The sequence below is a fragment of the Crassostrea angulata genome, chromosome 9 (assembly GCF_025612915.1).
Source record: "Crassostrea angulata isolate pt1a10 chromosome 9, ASM2561291v2, whole genome shotgun sequence".
NCBI classification, from domain to species: Eukaryota; Metazoa; Mollusca; class Bivalvia; order Ostreida; family Ostreidae; genus Magallana; species Magallana angulata.
The window spans coordinates 29845751-29871267 of NC_069119.1; the positions used below are offsets into that span (position 1 = coordinate 29845751).

General features: G+C 30.1%; 1 protein-coding gene across 1 annotated transcript; it reads left to right on the forward strand.

Annotated features, from left to right (window-relative positions):
- Positions 1-1519: 1519 nt before the first annotated feature.
- LOC128162881 (multiple epidermal growth factor-like domains protein 10) lies at positions 1520-4868 on the forward strand. Its single transcript, XM_052826298.1, has 4 exons — positions 1520-1634; positions 1723-1784; positions 2274-2411; positions 4001-4868. Exons 1-4 carry the CDS (start codon positions 1552-1554, stop codon positions 4207-4209), a joined length of 492 nt encoding a protein of 163 aa, XP_052682258.1. The 5' UTR covers positions 1520-1551; the 3' UTR covers positions 4210-4868.
- The last annotated feature ends 20649 nt before the right edge of the window (positions 4869-25517 follow it).

A 25517-nucleotide genomic window follows, 5' to 3' on the forward strand; every position in this document is an offset into this window, starting at 1 on the left:
AAATCCATCCCATATCTTATATTGTTTTCCCTTGGACTGAAATGTCACACATTCATTGGTTTACACATAGCACTTGATTGCCTTATATATCTCTTTATTTGTTCGGTGAGTAATAATATTAGGCAATATGGCCTTCATTAACTGACGCTTCGCTTACTCATTTCGACTTTTCATAGTATTTAATATATAAACCGCCTGCCGTAAGATCTTAAAGTATTTGGAGTTGTTGCCCTTTGAAATTCTTATAATTATATTAGTTGCCCTAAGAATATTGACATCACATTGTTTTGTCTGGAGCAGAACAAAATGGCAGCGTCGAAAACTGCTCAAATTGCTGCAGAGGAAAGGGAGAAAACATTTAAAATTGAATAGCAACAAACCATTGTAAGTAATCATGGGTGAAGCAAAATAATTTAAAGAGTATTTGAAAAGTGAGATTGAACATTTTGAAGAGTTTAAATGAGTTAGATTGGACGAGATGTTAAGCATATCATATCATGTTAGTTATTGACTCACTACAGAAATATTTCCGTAGTGAGTCAGTAACTAACCTAATAATTAGTAATAGTCAAAACCCGGATATACGTTTCATTTGTGAGATCGTAAGTCTATAAAAGATTTATAGTACATTATACATGTACCAATTTTTGTACCATATTGTAATTAGAATCTTATTAGGTCACAAGTAAATTTACAAAACCAATTTTCAGATTTCAGAACTAATTACGGAATGTAGTCAAAATAATTTATATATTAATAAAAAATAATCGATTTGAATTGACTACAATTAAAATGCATGTATTTGTTAACATATTGAAAACAATTTAAAACATATTTTAAAATAATGGATTGATTGATACATATGATGTGCAAAGCTTGATGCATGTCACTGTCAACAATTCTTTACGTCAGTATCCCGTTTTAAATACCAAGCCATATATTAACCATTTATCCGACTTAATCACTACCGTGCAAAGAAAAACTATTTACTAGCAGAGGAAGAGACTTCTAAAAACCTATATACAAATCTAAAGAACATTTAACATTTCTTCTTTCTAAGGTTAAGGCAGATGTGCGTGTATCTGTCGACATTGAAGATGGTAGATGGAATTTGGTTTTCAACTTTTTTTATACCTGAAACACAAATGTTCACAAGAATATAGACAACAGGCAAATTCATCATTATATTTAAAACAATACATGTTCTAGGCTTATGTAGGTCATACTGTACTTTTTTGGGGAAGTAAGAAGAGAATTTATTTTTTAGTATTACATAATCTTGATTAAGCGAATCCTTTGTTCTTTTATAAATTGCAATTATCACGTCTGCTATTTTTGAAATCTGATGTAAATTATTATGATATTGATATATTATAATCATTATCAGTTAATGCATCTATGTAACTGAACTCTCATTTCCTTATTTTGATAATAACAAAGTCATTTTTATTTTTTAATTGTATTATACAAGGAAACGGGCACATTAAATCAAATAATTAACCCAATGCCTCAAGGAACCCAATCTTATTGAAACTACAAGAAAAAGTTAAAATGGAAACTTTATTGACGTTGTGCATTGCAACAGTGACAGTTCTGGGACTTTTTGGAAAGAACTCGACAAACCATTGTGATAGGTAGAAGTTAATAATTAAAACGAAACTTTCACAAAAACATTTCTAATGTGTATATTTGTATATAATGCTGACTGTGTCATTGTTGTAGCATTAATGGAACCAGATGTTGTTCTGGGTACATGTGGGATTCCTTGAAAGAACAGTGCATAAGTAAGTGCCAATGTAATAGACATATATGTGATAATAATTATTATTATACTTTTATGTTAAATACTGAAATCTAATTGGTTTAGACGCAGTTGGTAATCCGTTCTATTACCCTCAGCGTTCGCAACACACTTGGCAACGGGTAATACAACAAATTGTTACATGCGCGTAAATTATGCGCGTACGGTTCACCGTAGAATTCACTTCATTTCTATATAAAAGCAGTAAAATGTTCTTTAAAATTCAGACATTCAGTATAATAAAATAAGAAGTGCCTGTTTGGGAGGGTAACTGTTGAAATTGACACCCCTCGAAAACCATTGTCAACCGGCGCTTCGCGTCGGTTGACAATGGTTGTCTCGGGTTGTCAATTTCAACAGTAACCCTCCCAAACAGGCACTATTAATATAGTATCTTTAGTTATACAATGTATCTTACCATTTTATTGTATTCAAACATACACTTAATGATCTTCTACGGTTTTTTCTTCAGATTGTAAAGAAGGATATACAGGAATACACTGTACAATTGCATGTCCTTTCCCTTCATATGGACTAAACTGTCAGTCGACATGCAGATGTACTGATGAAGACTGTAATTATGTCACTGGATGTAAACATCATGTTGGAGGTATCTATTCAGATGTTTTCATTGACATTTTTTGTTCATCTCATTTAAATCTGAACAAATTTAGCTTTGTTCAATATCTTCAAAATGTTATTAACCTTATTTTTGTTAGTGTAACTCAGCTCGTTAGCTTAAAGAAACAAAGAAATCGTATTTTAGAAGTTTAAGTCTGATATCCTCATGATTATTTGCACAGTCCGTGGTTGTTTAAGGTCGGTGTAGATTTTAACCAATCAATAAACGGGACGAGTAGATTTCAGTTATGTCAGGATTTTTTTTTTCATTACTATGAATTACAATAGGTTTCCGTAAGAAATAGAGGGGATCATACTTGGTAGATGTAAACATATACATGTGAAGGTAAAACAATGTTTCAAAAACATGTAACAGGATAGGTTTTTCATTCTTTTTACCGTAACGAAAAGATCCATTTCATAAGAACTTTCACTAGAGGCTATTTAATTATCAATATATCGACAATAGAACCAGACGCATTAAGAAAGAAAAATAAGTATGCATATACTCATAAGACATTTTTTTGGTTTTAAATATGAAACCATGTTTGTGAGGACACATTTGCTATTGTTAAACATTTTCCGACGATACCTTGTACCTTGTACCTCTGTCTGTTAAAAGAAAGAATGTTGTTAAATGGTAAAACGAAGTGAAAATACCTGAAAAGCCAGTTATAAAGGACATTAACGGCAGTTTGCTACTTGATTTATTATTCACTATACATGTATATATCAAAAAGTTAATGAATGGGGTTACGACATTATATGATGTATGGGACCTTCCTACATCAATGCTGTAAAATTTTTACCGATGATCAAAGGCTGAAGCCAACATATCTGTCTAAAAGTCCAAAAAATGTCATCCCGTACCCAGTTAATATTCGTAAAATAAGGATATCACAATTGATGTTACAACCCTTATTGTACTTTGTAATTATTTAAAACACTATCAGAGAGAGAGAGAGAGAGAGAGAGAGAGAGAGAGAGAGAAAGAGAGAGAGAAAAGGAAGTCAATGAACACTTGAAATCATGTAATTAATCTTAATTTGAAATTTAAATAATGAGTCTATTATAAATTACGTAAACATAATAGATACTCAATCTGAAATGAAGATTACAAAGAATAATGTTTTCTTAAAATTCAACGCATTATTCAATCTGAAATAATTCACGTAAGGAAAATTTTTGAAGAAATGTTAAAAGAAAATCTTAAATTTTTACAATACATTTTCATCATGTATGAAATCATGGCTTATTAATCGCAGATAATATACAGATACCAGTGATAGTTACATGTAAAATACACTTTGACTTTTTACATTTTTACAGTTACGATTGAAAGGAAAAAGAGATCAGCATTTTGCAAAGTTTTGTAGTTTATCTTAACAATCAAACTGTCTTAAATAACACATGCTGCTTTTCTTTAATTCCAAACACTGTGACAAAGTATGAAAGAGGCGCAAAAAATGTGATGTAACGCTGGATTTTAATTTATTAAAGCAGTCATGTTCTTTATAAAACAATGTCTTTAATGAAAACAAAAACTAAATAAAATACATTTTCCTTTCATTTTTGTAGATGTGTTAAATCATACAACAGACAAATCATCAAGATTCAACAAATCAGTCTCCAATATTCCAAACATTACTCCAAAACGTGAACCATCTGCCAACAGTCGTTCCTTTTTATTTTCAATGATTGTAGTTATTGCAGTGCTAATCATCATATTTGTTATTTTCCTTTACACTCAGCTATTTGAAAAGCGACGAGTTGTCGCTAATTTATGACAAACTATAATATTTTTATCTTATAGTCAAGCTATTTCGTATTGTTAACTTACCTAACTTCTATATCGTCCTACCCAACTTAAAGTAGTTTTTGAAGGGAAGAGAGATAATCGAGAAAAAATGGCACGTAGACTTGTAAGTGACCATCAACCATGGATTATATTACTGTGGAATCGTTCGAATTCATGGTGGCTCAGTTTTTGTTGTATTTGTGGGTAGCCCTCCCCAACAAACTTACATCTCCGAGAAAAACAAATTTTAAAATAGTTTTTATTTATCTTACTGAAACCAAAAACCAACGCATCCACGAAATAACATCCTAACGAATAACAAAAGAAAATACGAATTTATCTCTCTCAAACTACAAGGATACCACAGTCACTTGTTATGGATATCAAATCCCAAATTGGATATAAATGGAAAAGTGAAATTACATGCAATATTTTTTTTTAGTTTTTTGCAAGAGAAGTGAATTTTGTCTATGATTAAATGAAATGTCACAACTTAAAGAAAATAAGTCTTGTTGTTGTAGCTCACTCTCCGTAGATTGATACCTAAGTATATCTTAAACTTCTTGGTGATCAATTTGACAAACTATTGGATTAAAAAAAACTAACCAATTGTCGGTGCATTTGATTCAAGTTAATGCATATTTATTCTGGAAATAAGAAGATCAAAAATTTCATTTGCTTGCATTTATATTTCATTAAGGGTATAACATGTACAGTACCGATCAGACCCAACCTAACACTAGAGTAAACCCCAACTAAACCCCGGGTTTACTTTTTGGGTTTACTTTGGGTTTACTCTGGGTTTATTTTTTGAACATTTGGGTCCACTCAGGGTTTACTTTGGGTTTAGTCGGGGTTTATTTCGGGTCAACTAGGATATTGCTCTTGAGGTCAACTGTACGCACTGAGGTGTGAAGCTGACCCGTCTTTTATGGTATCATCCTACTGCCTGTAATTTCTGGGTTTACTCTAGGTCCACTCTAGTAAACGCGGAGTAAACCTAGAGTAAACCCAGAAAATAAACCCAGGATTTACTTGGGGTTTACTTTCTGTTACGTTTGGTCTGATCGGTAATGTATATCCAAAACAGATAATTATATCCAATTTAAGAGATTGGTCGTAACCTTTTGATGACTTTATAATTTTTATCAATCAAATACATGTCTTTCTTTATAGACTTTATCGAAGATAACATACAAGAACATGTATACGCTTATTCTATAAAAATGATATGAAATATATGAAGGAAAACTATTCTGATTATTTTATTTTGGTCTAATATTACATATATAGTATGCATTGTGTATATGAATATTACAAATCAAGTCTTATATTGTGTAATGCTCTTGCCTTCAAAAATATCATTGCCTACACAACAAGAATTACCAAATGAATATTGTCAGTAAAGTAAGTCTTCTTATACAAAATATTGTAAAGTTATGGAATAAAGGACAGCATGCATATTTTTCACACTTGTAAGATATGCACACTATAGCAAGAAGGAATTATACATCTTTAAAAATATCATTTTATCAAGCGAGTAGTTTTTACACGTATCACGTAGAACAGATGTTGGACGACTATCATCTAAATTTATCGCGGAAAATATAGCCCGAGATAACTTTGAAGTTTACGAAAGGAGAATGGCACTGGGGCGTAGTAGATTATTTGGTTCTTACCAAAACTTGTACTCAAGTTGAGTCTTCAAAGTTTACATAGCCGTTAATTAAATGTGCAGGACAGGTGGTAAAAACGAACAGTGTTCAACATCAAAAGTCCAAAGAAGAAATACAAAATAAGAGCAGAGAAAACACGGACCTCTAATTTAGAGGTAGGATCAGGTGCCATTGAGGAGTGAGTAACTTATGCAGTATGATGAAAAGGCCAGTCTTTTGGGGCTTAGCACTACAAGATCTTGTAGGAATGCTACCATGCAGCTATCATTTTTTTTTTCGTGAAGAATCTATAGGTTAATCTCGTTCTTTTATCCCGCGCACTGGCTTTAACGCCTGAGATAAGTGAATGTAGGTGGATGCATTTTTGATGTAATCAAGATGAACAAAATGTAAATATTGATATAATAGTTGTAGTTGTAAAACAAGAAGCAATCTTAGTATAACGGTCAACCTTCAAGTCATTAAAATTTAACCGAACGTCATTTTTTTGTATGTGCGGGGGGGGGGGGGGGGGTGTTTTGTTTTGTTTTGAAAAGATGAAAGATTTTAAACGGGGAAATGTAGTTGGGTTTCAAATATTAAAAATTGAAGGAAAACCCTAAAATATCAATATTAATGGATCAAAATGTTTGAAAGGCATTTAATGGGTATTATGTTTTCCTTATCACGATACTTTATATTTTATTAACAACTGCACTCAATTATAAGTTTGAAGTTAAATAATACAAACATTCTTAATTTCATTCAAACAAGAACAAGTCGTGTATTGTCTTTGCCATCGTTTGCGTTGAAATAATGACAAAACAATTGATTTGCTTTGTTTTGCTGGTTCAGATTTCCCTCTTTCAATCTGAAATTTGTCTTGGGTATGATTTTTCTTTTTTATTGTAATAGTTTATTGTCTTTTATAATTAAACGGCTTGTTTTACTTATACGTTCAATATTAAAGTGAATCCGGAAAACATTGCTGTGTTGGATTTAGATGGAACGATACACAAAAGAAATGTTTACGTAAGTACACTAATTTTTCTAGTTGTTTTCTTTAAATTATATTTGTTTTGGTTTTTAGTTATATATGACGAATGAATGTTTCATTCATTTATTATTATTACAACTACTACATATTTTATTTAAACGTTTTATTACATTGCCAGCATGTGTTAGCGGATATTATGGAATTAACTGTAGCTCAGAGTGCAGCTTTCCTCTGTATGGAATGAACTGTATGTCAAACTGTAACTGCTCTGAGAACGACTGTAATCGTGTGTACGGTTGTTTAATGTCTAATGAAGGTATATATTCCGTATTTACTTTTCTCATTTCGTACAGGATTTATATTTTTAAATTTTACTTAAATTTACCCCACGTCTTCAAATTTTACTTTATAAAACATGATAAATTTCTTTGTCTTAAGTTTTAAAACAAAAACCCTGACATTGGTGTATAATGTATTTACTTGTGAGAACGCTTTGGCGTTTATTGCTGAAAATTAAAACGGGCTTACTAAGTGGGATGTGTATTTTTGCAATGATTGTCGTGTTCTGTATAAAACACAAAAGAAAGCACTTTCCTTTCTATACATATAACTTAGGTTTTAAAAATCATTTGGTCAAATACAACCATTCATAAAAGACAAGTGCATTAAATTTGTCATTATTATCTATCAGCATCACAGAGGGAAAATATTACATATTTTCATAAATATGATACACACCCTAATATCTACGACTACTGGCAATTCTAGGTTCAGTCTTTTCATATCTGCAAAGCATATAACTATTGTATTATCTTAGCTTTATTTTCGACCGATAAAAATTCCACACAGATTCAACAATTTTTCAGTTATTGCTAAATTCTTTAAGTTGAAAATAATTTAGAAAAACAACGCCTTCGGTTTGTTTACTTTATTTATGTCGTTTACTTGTCAGTTTATCTAACATTTATTTTTAAGCAAATGGCACTTTGCCTGACGGTATGGATGGATCTGTGACGGTTATCAGCAAAAGAGAAGAGGAACCATTGGAAATTAATGGTGTTGTGTACTCAATAATCGGACTTGTGGCAACTTCTGTTCTGTTTATAATTCTATATCTTTGTACACACATACTAGAAAATGCTAAGTGCAAAAATGACCTCTTTTTGACGTATTCATATGATTTATGTTTCCGGTAGCATCTGCTCTGGGGTCATTCCGGAATTGTATGTTGTGCGCAGATATTATCCGAATTTATTTGTTATGTCCCTGGTTTGAAGAACAAAACGTAGGCTTTACAGGACTTCATAAAATGATTTGTCGAACTGCGTTGTTTCAGGTTTTTCTCTAAAATAGAAACCCGCAGTGTACGAATCTTTGTATTTCCTATGTAACCTATACTAGATTATTGAACAATATATTACTTTTTTAATCGATTTGACTTGTATGTTAATCTGTTAAAGTATATAGTACTTTTTGAATATTAATTATTGAATGGACTCTCATGTATTCTGTAAACTTCGTGCAGTAAACCAATATGTGTCTACATATACAATATGTATTAAAGCTTGTACATAATTAATTGCAATTCAATATACATGAATATCGGTACATTACTTGTTTATACTAAAGCTTAGTGTTGTATGTACACGCTGAAATATAGGAACTATCTTGATGATATGCACAACTAAGTTACATTTCAGTTCACTGACTGACAGAGTTAACATTTACTAATTCATAACCATTCAATATGGGGAAGTGCATATTTCCCGTATAGGGAAGTTTATTTGAAACACTGGCTTATAAAGCACATGAAAGGCCTTTAATATCAAACGTGAGCCTAATTAATCAATTGAAAGGTCCAGTTCAATGCATTTATGTTTAATTGCAATTATTACTCAAAGTACCGACTTGTGCAGACAACTTTATATGTTGTTCACAAGGAAAATATTATACGGAACTTTTTAATCTAAAAAAAAACCTCTCTTTTCTGAAAAAAAGTATTATAAAATTTAGATACCCTTCATGTACATATAACTCCTCGCTTTGTGTTGAAAAAGTTGACTGTTATAAAATAGGACTATCGACAGTATCGTTTGAAGTCATCTTTTCGTAAGTTCTATGGTCGATACAACGACCTTCTCAGCAAATACAATCTTCCACTGGGTCGCATGCTGACGTTTTTCATACTAATTGACCTTAATTATTCACCTAATTGTCTACGAACAGTTCCGATTTTTTCCCGGTTACGACAAAGAGCATACGGTGGGTGTTTATTGAAATGTTAGTTCGGAAATCGTCCCTAGTTGAAGTAAGTCACTCCAGTATGCTGCTACATGTATAATCATATATCTACAATGTGCATCCTTGTTTAAATAATTGGAGGAGTTCTATATAGGTTTTGTAAATTTTCTTGTTTCAGAGTTGATACTTTTAACACGAGGAATGAACTTAAATAGAAAGTTGAAATAGCTGTTTTTCATTTAATTATTGTTTATATTTACATTTATGCCTATTATGATAACAACTTTTTTATTTTGTAGGGATTGTATTCAACATTTCTCAGATATTAATTGATGTTTCGTTTCTAAGTGTGGCGTTGAGTAAATAGTTATTGATTTTGGAAATGGAAATTTTCAAGAAGTTTTCAATGAATTATAATCTATTTTAAAGCATAATATGTTGCATTTAGTTAAATTTGCAATTTGATTCGAAATAATTTTTAATCAATTGGGATTAATTGGGCGACACCAATTTTGAAATTAAAGACACATGTCTATATCTATGTGAAAAGTTCCTTGATAGTATTACTTTAAAAAAAAAAGTCCACAAAATGACAAAAACATCCCTATACAATGCAATCGATATTTTTATGAAACAAATAGACTTTGACCCGTGCATGCAGGGGTTGACATTGCATATGATATCGGGCATTTACAAAATACTAGTAGATGCATAGACACACCGTATTGTTGACATTTACACAACTAAGCATCAAGCTTACAATAATGCTATAAATTTCTATACACTCTGCTTATTCAGAATAATCTGTGTCTCGGAACAGACCTTCACCACATGTAAAACTTGCAGAATCGCTTCGAAACGATTTTGGAGAAAAATAATGAAGCAGCATTGAAAATAACAGTTATATTACTGTGGTTTCATCAATATTCGTTAAATACCAATTTTCGTGGATTTCGTTGTTTATTTGATCCACGAAAGTAAATGTTCTTTGAAGTGCAATTTTTGTTAACATTTTGTATTGATAGGGTCATTGGCCACGAATGTACGTATCCTTGAAAGTGTGATTTTCACTTTATCCACGAAAATGGATGCCCTTGAAAATTGATGAAACCACAGTATTCATAACAAACCATTTTGAGGCTGTTAATATCTTTCACGTAAAAATTTGATTTATATTATTGAAGAACTTTTTCACCAACGTTTTCTACTTGGTTCGAATATACACACCATGTTGACATTCGGAGCTTTCAGGATTTTTCATAAAATGGTAGGTAAAATTTATTCATGCGAATTTTTGGAGAGAGAGAGAGAGAGAGAGAGAGAGAGAGAGAGAAAGAGAGAGAGAGAGAGAGAGAGAGAGAGAGAGAGAGAGCGTTCTCAATTTTATTTATAAAGAAATGATTTTAGCAAATTCTTTGGAGAGAAATGAAGATGAGAATTGCCTAATATTTGACCAACTTTTTAATTACCCTTTAAATATCGAACGTTTCCCCTTTTATTTACACACACAATTGTTTATGTATTCGTTTTATAGGGATAAGTGAACGACAATATTAAGGTACGGAAACAGGACAGGAAACTAAGGTCAAGTTGTTTTATTTTTGAGACTACATACACTGTATAGGGAAAAAAATAGGTACAGAGTACTCTCTACTGAATAAAAGCATCCCCATTTATCAATTATTGTAGTAAAATTATATATTTTTGTTCTCTTTGAGATACATCGTTATATTTACATCTACATGCACCGAATATGAGTCCCTCTAGATCTATTTCTTACTGAAACTTATGTTAAACTGTTAATTCTTAGCTCTTTAAAAATTAACAGGACTGAAATCTGCACTGCCTGTTTTTCGATTGGTCGAAACCTACAGTGACCTAAGAAAAATCACGGACTGCATGAAATAATCAAGATGATGTCAGACTCAAATTCCCAATGAAAACGATTTGTCTAGCTGTTTCTTTTAGCTACCGCGTACTGATGTACATTATTTAACATTAATTTAGTGAATTTAACTTACTTATGACAATCAATTTATTAATTTGTTAAAATAAATTGTAAATATAAACAATAAAATGCTAACGCGGGTTATGTATTTTTTTCTGCAATGTCGCCAACTTCACATCCCGCATGAATCACCAAAGAAAGTATTTTATTGTTTAAATGTATGTACTCCCTTTCATATTTGATATAAGTGGTCTTTCGCTATGGATTTTTTTTTCACTCAGTGAAGCTTTGTCTAATGAAAGTTATTATATAACTATTAGTTATAGTAAATACACGAGGCTGACTGGCAAACTCGTGTCATTCAGTCACTCTTCCAGACCTTTTATCTAACATTCAGTTAACGGAATGGCTCATATATTAATTTTGTTTATATTGTGTTTTAACAACCGAATTTCTCCATAATGAACAATTTATAACAGATACGAAACCAAACAAAACAGTTTAATAATATTTCGTTATGACATATATACATATACATATAACTGATGATACAGAACAAATAAAAAACGGTTTAAGAAGTTATACATTGATGATTATTAGACGTAATACATCCCATTTCTGGTTCTGTGACGTCATTTAAAGATAAAACGTCACTTGGTTAATACCGATATAACAAAATAATACACGGGACAAGTCTTACATATACTAGGTTTTCAGACTTGTAAGTCAGATATATGTAAACTGTATATAATTAAACTTAACAATGCATTCTTAAATGTTTATACATACAATAAATTTTTCTTCTAGTTGAAAAAAATTGACAATGTGCCATCATACTAATATTGTATATATATAAATAAAACATTTCCAATTATATATAATAATTATAATATCGCAATTATCATGCTGGATAAGAACTGAGTATAATAGTTGAAAAAAAAATTAATGCCATTTAGTTTGCAAGAGTTGATTAAAAAGGCTAAAGTTAGAGTTATGTCCCGTATTTCCTTTGATGAACAGAATATATGACAAATTTTAAATGAACATTTACACGAAGAAGATGGGGGAATAAGATGGCGCATTTGCCCTATGGTTTAGTCGTAAAATATAATTTCAAATTTAACATTTTTCAAATCAATATATTTAATACATTATAATACAAAACGGTAATTTTTAACTATATCCAGTTTGAAATATTTACCAAAAGAAAAGAATAAATTATGAATCCTAAAGTTTTGGTAGAATCGAACTCACAACTTAAAACCCCAAATTCTATTAGGTTACCTTATGTCTAGTGCTCTAACCACTGAGCCATTTCGTTCACAACAAAGTGCATTGTTTAAATGCTATATGAGACGTTGGCCGCGAATTTACGGACTTGTATTATCTTTCTAAAACGCTCAGTTGTTGGGCTTCAAAATGACATTTTTCAAGTATAGTGGGTCATCTCTTCACATTTTTGTCGATTGAAATCGGTTTAAATTCCATTAAACAGCATTAAGACTATGACAAATACATGGAGCCCAGGCCCACTCTAAAAAAGAAAAGGCATTGAAGTTATAAAAGTGACACTATTTGGATTCTTTGACACGCATACGCCAGTTTAAATCAACCTATTAAAAGTATTTAAATATTTTAAGGTTACAATCCGATGCAACGTTAAATATACATTGTTTTTGATAATTTAAAAAAAAAATATCAGATTTAATAATATGTTAATTTTGTAGTATCTAATCATTCCTCATATGGACATTTTACGCGACTTATCCACCCATCTTCTTTGTAATATCGTTTCTGAGTTTATCCATGCAAATGTGATATTGTGAAAACATAAACTAAAGAGCATCCCGTGCTTTAGCGTTAATATAATGCGCATGCACAAAATTGTAAAATCCAAAAAATCCAGATAATTTCCGGATTTTTGAAAGGAATTTTCGTTGATTATTAATTAGCGAAGCCTGACTGAGAAAAAAAAACAAATTGGTAATCTGAATGCACCAATGATGTTTAATATATATATATATAACAAAAATCAGCACTCTTCGATTTCTCGGTATTAAAGCCCAAAAATTCGAGTCTGTTATTTTAATATAGTAGTATAGAAGTCACATTCAACACGCAGTTGAAGAGCATTATTTTGTAGTGTTAAATTCAGCTTTATATACAAGGAACAAGGATACAAATCTGTATCTGACATCACTGATCCATGTGAACATTTGTAAAAAGCTTTTCTTGCATATTAATTAAAATGTACATGAAGAAACAGTCAAAAACAGTGATGAATATAATGACCGTCTGCACTTTTCAAGTGATGCTGTTTCAAATTTTTACTGTTGAATCTAATCTGTTAAATATGTGTATCAAGTAAGTAAAAATCAACTCATTATTTAACTCACTGTTTCAGAATTTGTCTAATTTTCTCATAACTGTATCTCTAAAAAAAACTTTGTAGCATAAATGGAACACTTGAATGTTGCCAAGGATACAAGTTGGACATTGCCCTAGATACATGTACACGTATGCTTCAATTTATATACTTAATGGTAAAGAGAAATTTATCTAACGCCTGAGAAAAGAAAATAATTAACTGAAACGTCCTACTCGGATTCTTGAAGAAAAAAAATCTGATGTATTATTGACTAAGTGAATTTCATAGAATAATTTTCCATCATTATTTATTCAATAATAAAATTTATTTTCTTTTGAAAAATAAATCAGATTATTATAGCAATGAACAAACCTAACTGTACTATAAATAAATCTGGGAAATTTCATTCCCCGTATACATTGTGACGTCATACTTTTTTCTCATTGCGTCACATTCTACAACGGTTGTAAACAGATCAGCTGGGTAGACTGAGTGAAGAAAAATATAGATTAACATTTTACATTTGCCTTCATTGTCTATAATAAACTATAGATGTGATATTTTAAGCGTGTGAACGTGGATTTACTGGAATAAATTGTGTCACCAAGTGTATATATCCTACGTATGGACAAGGCTGTCAGTTTCTTTGTGACTGTAAAGCTACAGACTGTCACTATGCCAACGGTTGTGCGCGATTTTCCGGTAAGATGCTTCATTGATAGATCATAGACTCCCATTTCCTAACTATGTTTGTTATGATACAATATACAAGGATATATATTTCTATTAAATAAATCGAGTTCAGTGTAAAAACAACTACTTCCCCAAGTTCTTATTTGTTTTGATTTGTTATTTCTTTATTTCTTTAAATTGAAGTAGAAAGAAGGTTCTTTGTTGTAAAAAAAAATGTTAAATACAAAAATTATGATAATGAATACAAATGTAGTGACTTCGTTGTAGAATTTCAAATTCAATCTACAACTCATATGAACTTCAGGACTGTCTTGAAGGAACATTTTACCTTAGATAGCAACAGCACTGATAACGGTAAATACGACTCTGCTTAAGTCAACCATCATTTAATTTGTAATTTATATCTTCCTTTATGCGTGGTGTATGCCAACTTCAAAAATAAATCAAGAAAGTTTATATAATCAATATTTATAGAATTATTACACAGAAGGTTAAATTTACTTTTAATCTATGGTCATCGCCAATAGTTTATGTGTAGTATATCATGAGAGCTTTCAGCTATTCCTATCGTGTTACTTTACATTATATACAAGTAACACGGTATAAATAAAGCATCAGTATATATACTTCTGGTATAAAAACGTTGAACACATATTTTGTATAATTTATTTTAATGAGCATTCAATTCTAAACATTCTTATACTAAGACATTGAATGTCTTACACTAACATCTGAAATATTGCTACAATATAATACATGATGTATTACAGCGAAATAATAGATTATTCTCCAAGACATGAAATGTGTTTCTAGACTGTTATTAAAATATATTAAATTTGCTGTAGCCGCAACATTATATTTTGTTTATTTCGGAATCAGAAATTTTGTCCTTTCAATTAAAAAATGATAAACTAACTAGCAAAAAATAAACACACAGAAAACATAGATGTACTTGTGGATTCAGTAAGCTGAAAGGTATGAAAGTAAACAGGGATTTTTCAGAAGTTTTTCGATAGATGTAATTGATTGATAGACTCAGTAAATACTATGACAATAAATGTCTTAGACTAACATTTGATGTATTACAACTGCAACATTTATTTTAGTTTCAGCAGTTACTCTGGTTCATTGTTAAGTATTTTTTGTTATAAATACTTTATTCGCGAGCAGAATGAAGAGTCGCGTTTCAGACAAAAGGACATTCTCTAAATATGAAAAATGTGAATGAGACACCATAGAGATACGATACTGAATTCTATTGTATCAGAAGTGATGCAATTTAAGTACCATATCCTGAGAAAGAGAGGTTTTATATGTTTATTTCATTATCTTATATATGTTCTTTTTTTATGTATTTTTTAACATGCAATATAACACGAACACAATTTTAATTGACATGCCTAATAAAAATAAGCTAAATGCACAAGGCATTGCTGGTTTTTAATACCGAATGAAGAAAAGTGAGTATTAACAGAACTACTGGTATATTGATTAAACATTTCAATTTACTAAAGAAAGAGCAGTTTTTAGATGATTTGTTTATGATTTTTTTTATATTTACAGGGGTTTTCAATATTACGTCAGACAACTTAACGGTTTTCAACACTACGAATTGTGATACCAAGAAAAGACAATCTAAAGGAATAAATACCATCATGTTTGTTATAATTGGACTTGCTGCAGTGTCCTTTATCATATATATGATGTATTGTTACGCACGTGTGTTAGAGAACCGCCATTTGAACACCAGTTCAGTTTAGAAAACTTATATATTTTCCAAGATTTACTTAAGTAAAGTCATTTTTTTCGATTTTTTTATCTGACTTCATAAACTTTGCATTGAGCCTGCTGAATTTTTTCCAGTACACAATGACAAAATGTGTATAATAAGTTTTATGTTAAAAGTTTAAGGAATATTTAAAATAATTTCAAGGCGAGATAGATTATCGATAGCTCGCGTTATTTTGTTGCAATCAAATAGAAATAGAGAAAACATATTACTGTATTACATACATAAGTTTCTGCATTTATAAATGTTTACTTTCTACATTATTGTTAAAAACGCAAATTTGATATATCTTGTTTGCTCAAATGCTTACATAATTTTGGCATTTATAAATCGAATCTCTGATTCCTGATAAAGCACGACTAAACCATTATTTTTTAAGAAAAAATCAATTTACCTCAGTCATTTTTTCATGGACTTGTTTAAATACAAAAACTTGAAAATATATCCCACTGCTTTTTTATAGCTTAATTCATTGATTTAATTTTATTCCAATAGTTAGAAATTTCTGATGTTATAAAGTTTAAAGATGCAAATTAGAAAAACTGAAAATAACTTAAGTAGGGTTGAAATGCACATATTTTTTATTGATTTGCTAAAAATCTTTTTCTTTAATCCCTGTAATTATCAGTCATCTTGAAACAAATGTTAGTCACAGGAAGAACAGACTCTATACTTCTACTTATCGGGCCAATGTTATGCTTAAATGGCTACAGGTCACATCCCCGACGGCAATCACCAATATTTCTATGCATAATATGACGTGAGATTTCTTCCTCTAAATCTTAAGGCCAACTACACATTGCATTTTATAGACATAAAGATATATACAGCATATGTCCTCATGTTTGGTACGATCACCATATTCTTAGCAGCCAATCTTGAAATGCACACGATTTTAACATATATGAATCATCCAAATGTATGTTGATGTTCTATATTCTACGAGCAAACCATTGTAAAATTGTATTGGGCCTCCATAAAAGAATATTATGTATTGAAAAGAACTGGACAAATTGTATTTAAATGCCATTTAATATTCATTTTTGCGACGTTAAAAAAGATATCATAAAATTATTATCTAAGATCATTAATTATCAATAACTGTCACCGATGATTGCAAAAAGAATAAATATTTCACATTCAAAAGTATTGAAATTATTCATTGGCATAATCTAACGACAACTTTGTTATACATACTTTGTTTTTCCATTCAATACATAAAATTATTATTAACAATCAACTCCATTTTTATAAAAATAAAAATCAATTTGAGGTAATGTATATTAATTTTCCGTATAATCAGTAAGACTTTATGATTTATAGTTTTATTATAAATGCATGTAATATTGATAAAGACATCGATTATTCTTTTCTATTGAATTTAAAAAAAAATATCGGAATCACTTTCATTCAGCTCTACTATTATACACAATACTTCAAAGCATTAAACATATGTTTCACTTAAAAATACAAAAGCGTGTTGTTAATAGCATGACTAGACTGTTTAGGTCTAAAATGATTAAAAATAACGTAAGGACAAAACACAAACAATTGACAATTTACATGTACCACCGTAACACCAGCATGGTTTTATTTGTAAAACTCTGATGGTAGGTCAATAACAATATGACTTTTTTATTAATGTACCAATCAACGTGATATGATTTTTGAAGACATTTTGTCTAACTTGACTGCTGTTTCTCGCTCTCAGGAAGTTCACATGGTATGGTATGGTACATGTATGGTATGGTGGTATGGTATGGTATGGTATGGTATGGTATGGTATGGTATGGTATGGCATGGTATGGTAGGCATATATTTCTATAAATTTTAAAACGTTGAAAAAAACTCTGAAATCTTTATACAAAAAGTTTACCTTTTTGTGTTCTACAACATTGAATTGAAATATTGAACTTCTTATTTACAAGAATGTGTAAGGAAAGAAAGAGACTGAAGGTGTGATTAAATACAACCCAAAGCATGAACTTTGGTTGTTACTCACACATATATTTTGAGAACAATTCTAAATATCGATGCAGTATGTTTACTCTTACATGTATACTATCATACTCATCATTCATATATTGTTTACAAATGCCACACTGATCATTGTACTTCAAATTTATGCAAATGTTTGAAATATGTTTCCGCTACATCTGTCACGAATTAGCATTACCAGGAAAAACATTGCTCGTTAATTGAGGAATCATTTGCAAATGAAAATATCGCACATGTTACATTGCTATGATCTCAAGGTTTGCCATTTTCATTAAGTGAACTTCATGGAACATAAAAACATACATGTACCATGATAATTAGAAAAATTTGGTTGTCCTTGCATATTTATAACAATTTAGATGCAATGGAAAATGCAATTACTTTTTGTTTCGCTTTATTGAGTATGCCTCAAATGCCTGTATATGTATCAATGAATATCTGTAAAGGGTAAGTATAAGAATATTATTTAGAATGAATGTTTCAGAAATGTTATTCATCTCTATTAATCGTGTACCCTTTCTTTTCTTTTCTTTTTTTTTTGGTAGAAGAGATGGACCATATTGCTGTGACGGGTCAGATGGGTTCAAGATAAATGTATAGGTATATATTGTCTCAAGTATTTATAAAAAGAAGATTTTAACTTGTATGTTAAAAGTTGGACATTGCACTAGATACATGTATACGTATGTTTCAATTTATATACTTAATGGTAAAGAAAAATTTATCTAACGCCTGAAGATAAAATTCACTGAAACGTCCTACTCAGATTCTTGAAAAAGGAAAATCAGATGTATTATTGACTAAGAGAATTTCATAAAATACTTTCCCATCATTATTTATTCAATAAACTATAGATGTAATATTTTAAGCGTGTGAACGTGGATTTACTGGAATAAATTGTGTCACCAACTGTATATATCCTACGTATGGAGAAGACTGTCAGTCTCTGTATGACTGTAACGCTACATACTGTCATTATGCCAACGGTTGTATTCGATTTTCCGGTAAGATGCTTCATTGATAGAACATATACCCCCGTTTCATAACTATGTTTGTTATGATACAATATACAGGGATATACTAGTATATTTCTATTAAATAAATTGAGTTCAATTTAAAAACAACTACTTCCCTGCGTACTTATTTTTTTCGATTTTTTATTTCTTGATTTCTTTTAATTGAGTTAGATAGAAGGTTTCTTGTAGTAAAAAAAACTGTTAAATACAATAATATGATAATGAATACTTGTATGTAGTGATTTCGTTGTAGGATATCAAATTCAATCTACAACTCATATGAACTCCAAGACTGTTACGAAGGAACACATTACCTTAGATAGCAACAGCACTGATAACGGTAAATACGACTCTGCTTAAGTCAACCATCATTTAATTTGTAATTTATATCTTCCTTTATGTGTGAAGTATGCCAACTTCAAAAATAAATCAAGAAATTTATGTAATCAATATTTATAGAATTATTAAACATCGTGTGAGATATACTTTTAATATAAGGTCATCGCAAATAGTTTAAGTGTAGTATATCATGAGAACTTACAGCTATGCTTATTGTGCTATTTTACATAATATACAAGTAACACGGTATAAATAAAGCATCAGTATATATACTCCTGGTATAGAAACATTGAACACATATTTTGTATAATTTATTTTAATGATTATTCAATTCTAAACATTCTTATACTAAGACAATGAATGTCTTACACTAACATCTGAAGTATTGCTACAATATAATACATGATGTATTGCAGCGAAATAATAGATTATTCTCCAAAACATGAAATGTGTGTCTAGACTGTTATAAAAATATATTAAATTTGCTGTTGCCTCAACATTATATTTTGTTTATTTCTGAATCAGAAATTTTGTCTTTTCAATTAAAAAATGATAAACCAACTAGCAAAAAAAACCACACAGAAAACAAAGATATACTTGTGGATTCAGTAAGCTGAAAGGTATGAAAGTAAACAGGGCTTTTTCAGAAGTTTTTCGATAGATGTAATTGATTGATAGACTCACTAAATACTATGACCATAAATGTCTGAGACTAACATCTGTTGTATTACAACTGCAACATTTATTTTAGTTTTCAGCAGTTACTCTGGTTCATTGTTAAGTATTTTTGTTAGAATACTTAATTCGCAAACAGGATGAAGAGTCGCGTTTCAGACAAAAGGACATTCTCTAAATATGAAAAATGTGAATCAGACACCATTGAGATACGATACTGAATTCTATTGTATCAGAAGTGATGCAATTTAAGTAACATATCCTGAGAAAGAGAGGTTTTATATGTCTATTCAGTTATCTTATCTATGTTCTTTTTATGTATTTTTAAACGTGTAATATAACACAAACACAATTTCAAATGACATACCTAATAAAAATAAACTAAATGCACAAGGCATTGCTGGTTTTTAATACCGAATGAAGAAAAGTGAGTATTAACAGAACTACTGGTATATGGATTAAACATTTCAATTTACTAAATAAAGCGCAGTTTTTAGATGATTTTTTTTATGATTTTTTTAAATAATTTACAGGTGTTTTCAATATTACGTCAGACAACTTGGCGGATTTCAACAGTACGATTTGTGATACCAAGAAAAGACAGCCTTAAGAAATCATTACTATCATGTTTGTTATAATATGACTTGCAGCGGTGTCTTTTATCATATATATGATGTATTGTTACGCACGTGTGTTAGAGAACCGCCATTTGAACAACAGTTCAGTTTAGAAAACTTAAATATTTTCCAGGATTTACTTAAGTAAAGTCATTTTTTCGATTTTCTTATCTGACTTTATAAACTTTGCAATGAGCGAGCTGATCTTTTTTTTTTTGCAGTACACAGTGACATAAGTGTTTTCAAAAACGTCTATGTCAAAAGTTAAAGTAATACTAGTATTTAACACAGTTTCAAGGCGAGATGGATTATCGATAGCTTGCATTATTTTGTTGCAATCAAAGAGAAATTGAGTAAAGTGAACATTTTATTACTTTTATGCATTTATAAATGTCTACTCTACTACATTATTGTTGAAACGCAAATTGGATATATCTTGTCTGTTTAAATGCTTACATAGTTTTGGCATTAATAAAACGTTTATGAAAAAAAAATCAATCAAGCTCGCATATTTAATGACTAAAAGGTTTCTCACATCTATGATTCCTTATAAAGCACGTCTAAATTTTCATTTTTAATGAAAAATCAATTAACCTCAGTCATTTATTCTAGGGCTTTTTTCAATCCAAAAACCTTAAAAATATACCCTGCTGCTTTCTTATAGCTGAATTCATTGATTAATTTCATTATTTGTAACATTTGATCCTTTAAGTTAAAAAAATTCCTAATGCTGCAAAGTTTACAGATGCAAACTAGATATAAAATAATGTGTTTTTTGTATTGTTTCTCAGCACTGCAAAACCTGAAAATAACTCACGTTAGGTTGTAATGCACAAATTTTGATTTATTTGCTATTTACCTTTTTTTAATTCATGTTAATATCGGTCGTCTTTACATATGTTAGATACAGAAAGAACATACGCTTTACCTCTACTTATTGGGCCCCATGTTATGCTTATATGGCTGCAGGTCATATCCCCGACGGCAATCACTTATATTTCTATGCATAATATGACGTGAATTTTCTTCCTCTAGATCTTAAGGACGATTAACACATTGCATTTTTAGACATAATGATATCTAAAGCATATATATTCATATTTTGCTGGGTGTGAAACGATATTTAATTTTTGGCTACCAATTACACATCATACTTTGCTGAAAGCCAATCTTGAAATGCACACGATTTTAACATATAAAATTCATCAAAATGTATATTGTTGTTCTATTTTCTGCGTGCATATCATTGTAAAATGGTATTGGGACTCATTAGATTAATATTATGTATTAAAGAGAACTGGCCGAATTGTAATTAAATGCCATTTAATGGATTTAAGATTTCTTGAAATATGTTATGCATATTGATAATTTCTGTCAAGGTCGCGAGAGTTAGCTTTCCTGCGGTATTGTCAAAGTTATACAGCATCTTCATATATGGACACAAAATCAAAGTCGCTGAATGTAACCAATGAATTTATTCCGTGGTAAAATCTTTGGAGCGTCATTTTAATAGCCCGGGTTCTCACTTTCTTTCAGTACGTCGATAGCTAAGCATTGAAAATTTTCAAAGCGATCTGTAAACCACCTCCATACTTCCACCCTCCTTTTTCATGAACATGTATATAAAAAAAGAAAATCGTTGTGTATTTCCTTTTGTCTTTATTAAGCGTGGCGCTTTCAGACCACAAGGATTATATTTTGCAAAAATTATCTAATCAATCACATCATCGTTTACATCAGTAATGGGAGTTATGGATTATTTTAGTTGTAAAATATTATGGCATAAAGAATAAATACTTAATTTATAATAATTTTATGATTAATTTTATAAACTTATTAATTGTGATATAATCATCTATTGTCATTTTCCTGATAATTTCAAACCAAATGTGGTTAAACAATAAAGTCACAAAAGTGAAACATACCTATTTGTTATGTGATGTTTTACTGTACAAAAATGAAGGGCTCAGGTGGTTCAATTTCGAGCAGATAGAGGTTAATTATTTCATGAATATGCGTGGAATAACGCTATATGAAGTAATGGTCTAATAATATGAAGATAAGTAATCAATATTTGTCGCCGATGATTGCATAAAGAAGAAATATTTCACAATCAAAACTATTGAAATTATTCATTGGCATAATTTAACGACTACTTTCTTATACATACTTTGTTTTTCCATTCAATACATAAAATTATTATTAACATTAAACTCAATATATAAAAAAAATCAATTTGAAGTAAACTATATTAATTCTCTGTATAATCATCAAGACTTAATGATTTATAGTTTTATTATTAATGCATGCAATATTGATCAAGGCATAAAGAAATCTTTCTATTGAATTAAAAAAAAAATATTGGAATCACTTATATTCAGCTCTGATATTATACGCAATACTTCAAAGCATTAAAAACGTTTCACTTAACATTACAACAGCGTGTTGTTATTAGCACGACCAGACTTTAGGTCAAAATACTGATAAAAATAGCATAAGGACAACAACAAAAACAATTAACATAAGCCACCGTAACACAAGCATGGTTTTATTTGTATAAATCAGAATGTAGGTCAATAATAATATGGTTTTTTATTCTTAATGTACCAATCAACATGATATGATTTTTTAAGACTTTTTGTCTAACTGGACTGCTGTTTTTCGTTATCAGGAAGTTGGTATGATATGGTATGGTATGGTATGGTATGGTACGGTATGGTATGGTACGGTACGGTACGGTACGGTATGGCATGGTATGGCAGGTATAGTATGAATATATTTCCATAAATTTTGATACGTTCAATCAACTCTGAAATCTGTATTCATAAGGTTTACCTTTTTGTTTTGTACAACATTGAATTTAAATATTGAACTTCATATTTACAAGAATATGTATGGACAAAAAGAGACTGAAGATGTGGTTAAAGTAGTAAAATACAACCTAAAGCATGAAATTTGGTTGTTGCTTACACAGATATTTTGAGAACAATTCTAAATATAAGTTCAATATGTTTACTCTTATATGTATGCCATTATACTCATCATTCATATATTGTTTACAATTGCCACACTGATCATTGCACTTCAATTTTATGCAATTGTTTGAAATATGTTTCCGCTACATTTTTAACCAATTAGCAGTACCAGGAAAAACATCGCTCGTTAATTGAGAAATCATTTGCAAATGAAAATATCGCACATGTTATATTACTATGATCTTAGGGTTTGCCATTTTTTTTAAGTGAACTTCGCTGAACAAAAACACACATGTACCATGCTTATTTGAAATTTTAATCCATATTCAAATATTATAAAATTTGGCTATCCTTACACATTAAGAACAATTCAGATGAAATGGAAAATGCAATTACTTTTTGTTTGGCTTTATTGACTATGCTTGAAATGCTTGTAGCTGTATCAATGAATATCTGTAAAGGGTGGGTTAAAGACTATTATTTAGAATAGATGTTTCACACATGTTATTTATCTCAATTAATCGTATATCATGTTTTCTGTTGGGTTTTTTTGCTTTTTTCTTCTTTTGTAGAATAGATGGAGAAAATTGCTGTAACGGGTACAGATGGGTTCAAGATAAATGTATAGGTATATATATTGTCTCAAGTATTTATAAAAAGAAGATTTTAACTTCTATCTGTTTCTTGGTAAAATGTAATACACCAAAGAGTAGTCACGCAAGTGTAAAGATTTGATATACATATTTATATGCATAGCCTGTGACATTGGATTCTATGGAACAGATTGTTACAAGAAGTGTCTTTATCCCACGTTTGGACAGGACTGTCAATCTTGGTGTAACTGTAATGTCACTAACTGTGATCATGTTAAAGGATGTGGACAGTATTTTGGGGGTATGCACACGTGTATTAATAAAATATGAAACACATTTTCTATAGAATATCTCATTATATCTTTGCAGTTGCAAATGTACATATTTAATGTGATAAGGTTTGATAATATGCATAAAAGCGAGGTTTCTGTTACAGACTATCAGATTCATTCTACACTGCATTGGATTGACAATACTGTCATAAAGGAACGAATAGGTGATGTTAATAATCAAATAACGTTTACTTAACAGAAGACAGCTTATATCTTTACGCATTTGATTTTTATAAGCTTACAATCCGGGTTTTTTATAATAGTGCTTTTTCGTAAATGGTGTTTCTCGGAATCAATAGTAAGCATTAAATATTTAACAAGTATATCAATTTAATAAGTTCAATACATTTTGGGTTTTTTTACACCTTGTGAAGCTAAATCGACCGATGACAGAGTCTGAGATTAATATATTCTCATTAGGCCCATAAGCATGTATTGAACGATTTCGAAAAGAATATAATTATCTCATTATGATATATATAGATAATGCTATTCAAGAGTGGAATTTCGTTGTAGAAAACCAAATTCAATCTGCAACCTATATGAACTTTAAGACTGTCACAAAAGAACAGATGACCTAAGGTAGCAACATCACTGATAAAAGTAAAAACGTGTAAGACTCTGTTTAAGTCAACCATAATTTAAGTTGTAATTTATATATCCCTATATGCTTAGAGTACGCCAACTTAAAAAAAATTAAATCAGGATAGTTTATGTAATCAATATTTATGGAATTAATAAACAGAAGGTTAGAGATACTTCCCATATAAAGTCATCGCCAATAGTTTAATATATCATGAGAACTTACAGATATGCCTATCGTGCTTCTCAACATAATATACATATAACATATTATGAATAAATCATCAATATATAAATACATAATTGATAACTTTCAAAAAAGACATTACCCGCACGAAGTATCATTCAAATTATATTCATATGAACTGATTTACGTCTATTTGTATATCCGCTCAAATTAAACCATCTGAGCCATAACTTTTTATTTAAAAAATCACAAAACACGAAGGTATCAGGAAAATTAAAATAGATATATAACT